General features: G+C 34.0%; 1 protein-coding gene across 1 annotated transcript in view; it reads left to right on the top strand.

Moving 5' to 3' along the window:
- Positions 1-5390, top strand: part of LOC106473307 (actin-like protein 6B) — a 23612-nt gene that overhangs the window by 9566 nt on the left and 8656 nt on the right. The window contains exons 4-7 of the mRNA XM_022401768.1: positions 1258-1358; positions 1573-1765; positions 4572-4678; positions 5009-5031. Of these exons, the coding sequence (XP_022257476.1) occupies positions 1258-1358; positions 1573-1765; positions 4572-4678; positions 5009-5031 (424 nt within the window). The remainder of the gene's footprint in view (positions 1-1257; positions 1359-1572; positions 1766-4571; positions 4679-5008; positions 5032-5390) is intronic.

Here is a 5390-nt window from a genome sequence, read left to right as displayed (position 1 = left end):
TTGTGATGCAGGTACCTAGAGTGATATCATTGTGATGTAGGTACCTATAGTGATATCATTGTGATGTAGGTACCTATAGTTATATCACTGTGATGCAGATATCTATAGTTATATCATTGTGATGCAGGTACCTAGAGTGATATCATTGTGATGCAGGTATCTATAGTTATATCATTGTGATGCAGGTACCTATAGTTATATCATTGTGATGCAGGTATCTAGAGTTATATCATTGTGATGCAGGTATCTAGTTATATCATTGTGATGCAGGTACCTAGAGTGATATCATTGTGATGTAGGTACCTATAGTGATATCATTGTGATGTAGGTACCTATAGTTATATCACTGTGATGCAGATATCTATAGTTATATCATTGTGATGTAGGTAACTAGAGCGATATCACCAAACTGAAAACTGTCAGAACCTGATTTTCTTAACTGCTCTTCTTGCTAGTATCCTTTAAACAAGGGCATTCAATATGAAACTGGTACTACAAGATGCATTAAACTTAAGTATGAATTAACTTCGTAAGATAAAAGTATTAACCAACTCTATACAAGTAACTCTTGTCCCGAGGTTAGGTTTGAAAGTAACAGCTATCATTACAAGATAAGTAGTACACACTTCTACCAGTCAAGATATTTTTAAGAACACAGATTCGTTGTATTACCTTCACCATGTAGTTATGCCAACTCTTCACCTCTTTTTTTTTTCCAGTGGTGTAATTCTGACGAAATGATAGTTGTTCCCTTTTAAAAAATTGATATGAGATAAAAAGAGTATGTTTTTGAATAATTAATGAAACTTCAAATGGATTAAACTCAAATATATATACTGTTAGTTTGAAACAATCAATGAAAGAGCTAAATTGTGAGAACTTCACCACATAAAATAGACAGAAATATTAAAACGTTGTATACTAACAATTTTCAGGAAGCGGTCAAGGAAGGAGAGTCTGCTAAATGGACAAGGAAGACCAATGTACCTGAAGTCACTAATAATGTTTTTTATACTTTGCTGTAAACTCTTGCAGCAAATGTTAAAAACTTTTACATTGCACAGTAGAGTACATAGTCAGTAAAAAGTTTTAACCTAGTTAGATGACATTCATAACTGCAGTAGAGTACATAGTCAGTAAAAAAGTTTTAACCTAGTTAGATAACATTCATAACTGCAGTAGAGTACATAGTCAGTAAAAAGTTTTAACCTAGTTAGATAACATTAATATTTTGTGATTAAATATTTCATCATTTAGTTGAAGACTGGGATATTTTTGAAAAAATGATGGACTATGTATTCACGAGACACATCAGATCAGCACCCCATGAACATCCAGTGTTGATGTCTGAAGCACCGGTGAGTTACAGATGTTACTTGATTATAATCACCTTGTATGTCTATCTGGTTTGTTTTTTACACACTGTCTCATTTAATGTAGAGAAATGTACACAAGTGACATGAATGTTTGAAAGGCTCTTGTTTCTAAACTGAAGTTGTATATACTTTGTATTGAACAGGATTTATTCACCAAAATATTGACTCTCTACAATTATATTTTTTTAATTTCTAGTGGAATGTTCGTGGAAAACGTGAAAGGCTAACAGAGCTCATGTTTGAGAAGTACAATATCCCTGCTTTCTTTCTGGTGAAGAATGCTGTTTTAGCAGCGTTTGCCAATGGTCGATCCACAGGTATCATTGTTGACAGTGGTGCTAGCCAAACCTCTGCTGTTCCTGTTCATGATGGCTATGTTCTGACACAAGGTGAGATTAGGCAGTTCACCAGGTCTTCGTTTAGTTTAAAAGAAGTGAGAATCTTTTTACGGTAGTAGGTGTAATATGATATCATGCTTTAATCTTGGACCAGTGAAGAAGGTTTTGACTATTATCATAAGTACAGTAGTACTTGCAGTAGGAATGGGCCAGATGTGCAGTACAAATTAAAATCTCAAACACAATGCAAACGGCATGAAAACAAAACTTTATAAGCACTTTACACACACTGTTGTGTACTAAACAAACCAACTGCAGAGCAACAAGCCACCAAAGCAGTTGAGAAAGTCAGTAGAGTAAAAACAAAAATTCACCAAACCACAAATTTGTCAGTCTGACTGACTAATGTTCTTGGAAAGGTATAGCTCTCTCCTGCCTTCATCTTATGCAAATTTAAATGCACATGATTGAATTATGCTACCTTGGCTAAAAGGATTTTTCTTAGTTTTACTTATAACCTTGGTAATAACAAGTAATAAAAATAACCTATTTGTAACACTACTAATGAACTAACAGTACACTAGTACTTATATTCTATGATTACGAGCATGCTCTGTAAGTTGCCAAGTAACAACCTGCCCTCATACCATGTACGGGTGCAGGATAGTTTATGCGCATGTTCTACATGATCAGCATGCAGCTGTATCAGCTAGATTTAAAAAACGCGGACTACCTAGATTCTCTAGATCTAAGTTCTAACTGTGATCTAATCTTTGAAAGTGAAATTTTCAATTCTATTCATCTGACTTGAGAGTTCTGTGTTGGACAAAGCAATTCTGTCATAGTAGTCGGTGCCTAAGACACGAGTCTCCTTAGTGAGGACGCACGCTACCACTTCCAAAGTCTGACACAGCTTTGCTTGAGTGCTTTGACTGAAAACAAGAACAATAAGTTGTATTATAATACCTTTAGATTGTTTTCAAACTAAGTGTGACCTATTGACATTTAAGGTTGCAGTTGAAATTTTTAAAACATGCCTTTTAAGGAAACAAAATGAAAGAAAAGGAGGAAATCTTATGTTGATAACTTTGAAAAGTCTTTGTCCCAGCAAAGAGAACATCACTGGAAGAATAGAGATATGGTTAGAAATAGTAATGTTGAATATATGAAACAAACCTTAGCCATACCTTGGCTAGATGGAAGAAAAACTATAGCAAAGATATCAACAAAAGCCAGGAAATATCGAGAGATAGCTCTGTGAAAAAGTACTAGAAGGATAGGCTTAAAGCCCAGTCATTCTTGAGACAAAAAAATGCTGTGAGACAAGTATAAAAAAAGTTTAACTGAAAAATTAGGAATGGGAGCACTCAAAAGTAAGCAGACAAGGTAGGAATGGGTGGGATAACATTACAACACTTTATTGTTTTTGACATGGTGGAACCTCAAAGCGAGTGTGGCCATTGTTCTGCACATTCATACTTCATGTTTTACTTTGAACTGCGATCCAATTATAGACTTAAATTGAATTTTATCAGTAGCTAATCCTTTCTAAATACTCCATAAATTAAAAAATTCACAAATCAGCAGTTTTGAAACTATTTCGCTAGGGTCAGGTACTTTGATTACCTACATGTATTTGTGCTTGGTTGCTGAAACAAAGTTTACAACAGAGACATTTAGCTATATACACCTTTCATTTAGTTTGAACAATTACCAAGTTACAAAAAAGCACGTAAAGTAGAAATGGGTGAAATGATGGCCTTACTCATTTTGAGGTTACACTGTGTCAAACTACTAAGTGTTGTAATGTTATCCCACTCATTCCTACCTTGTTTTCTTACCTTTTTGTGCTCCCATTCCTACTTCCTTGTGTTTTTATTTACAGATTTTTGACACTTGTTAGTCTTGCTATGATGTATTATCACACTTATCCAGTGACTTATGATTTACCAGCTAAGGCATCCTACACCATAAGACTTGATGTTTCTTATTGGGATGTGATGTAATTAACATCAGTCTTATTATGGTGTAATATCACACTTATTGATATGTAGTTTAGAACAACTGTTGACTGTTTACAGAGTAGAGTAAAATTTACTGTACTTTTATATTCTTGGGAAAGATTTTGTGATTATATTAGTATTGAAAAACAAAATGTAGTTGAATTTCATTTCATTAAACTAACTGTTCAAATACTATTTTCACATTGTTTTGTTTAAAAATCAGTCAGCTGGCAAACAAAATTAAAAGTTCTTCCTATTTTTTATGCCATATTTTGTTTTAAGTGTTACTCCATCTACTGGTGAAGTTGTTCTATGATATTAACAATTTTGAATTCGGGATACCTGTGGAGTGATTTTTGTGCACTAAGCATAGTGTCCTCATTGGACAGACATTGAAGATCATATTATATTATATATGTAAATAGTGTTCCATAGAATCCTTTGTCTCATCATCATCAAACCCAACTGACGAGTTCTGGTATCAAAGAAAAAGCTTATTGGACAGTGACTTGCGAGAGAAAAGATGTAGATCCAAAATTCTATTTCTTACTCGTCTCTGGTCTTAAGTGGTAATGAACAAATTAAGAAGAATGTGAGAAAGAGAAAACATCTGCAGTTAACTTGTTGTTATAACAATTTATTGAAAACCATTTATTCTACACTTCTTCAGGGTGTTTTTGTTTAAGAGAAAGTTTAAATAAAGGATAATTCACTGTCTTGGAAACATCTGTCTTTTAATTGTCTGTAGCAACAGTTAATAAGTCCAACACAGTGGAGTATTAATATAATCACAGATTAAATTAGTTTATTAAGAATTCTTCTCACCTCTTCAAGTTTTGTGTTCCCATTTATAGCAATCGTGAAGTCTCCGTTAGCAGGTGACTTCATTACCATGCAGTGTAAACAATATTTAGAAGATCAAGAAATTGAAATTATACCAGCCTACATGATAGCTGGAAAGGTTAGTATATGAAAATTATTATTGTTTATTAATATTTTGATAGCACGACATTCATAACTGAAAAAAGTTTTAACCTAGTTAGATTAGAGTACATAGTCAGTGTTTACTCCCAATAACCTGTGGAGTGAAAAAGGTTGGTAACCACTGCATTAGAGTACATAGTCAGTAAAAAAGTTTTAACCTAATTAGATAACATTCATAACTGCAATAGAGTACATAGTCAGTAAAAAAGTTTTAACCTAATTAGATAACATTCATAACTGCAATAGGTTGTATCTCTGACATACTTCATACCTCTAGGTTGTATCTCTGACATACTTCATACCTTAGGTCGTAACTCTGACATACTTCGGGTATGAAGTATGTCAGAGTTACGACCTACGGGTATGAAGTACGTCAGAGATACAACCTACAGGTATGAAGTATGTCAGAGATACAACCAACAGGTATGAAGTATGTCAGAGATACAACCAACAGGTATGAAGTATGTCAGAGATACAACCTAGAGGTATGAAGTATGTCAGAGGTACGACCTACGGGTATGAAGTATGTTGGAGTTACGACCTACGGGTATGAAGTATGTCAGAGGTACGACCTACGGGTATGAAGTATGTCGGAGTTACAACCTAGAGGTATGAAGTATGTCAAAGTTACAACCTAGAGGTATGAAGTATGTCAGAGTTACGACACAAGTATAAAGTATACAAAATGT

This window comes from Limulus polyphemus, unplaced genomic scaffold (genome assembly GCF_000517525.1).
Source record: "Limulus polyphemus unplaced genomic scaffold, Limulus_polyphemus-2.1.2 Scaffold6058, whole genome shotgun sequence".
Classification (NCBI taxonomy): Eukaryota; Metazoa; Arthropoda; class Merostomata; order Xiphosura; family Limulidae; genus Limulus; species Limulus polyphemus.
This window is presented reverse-complemented; position numbering and strand designations above follow the sequence as displayed.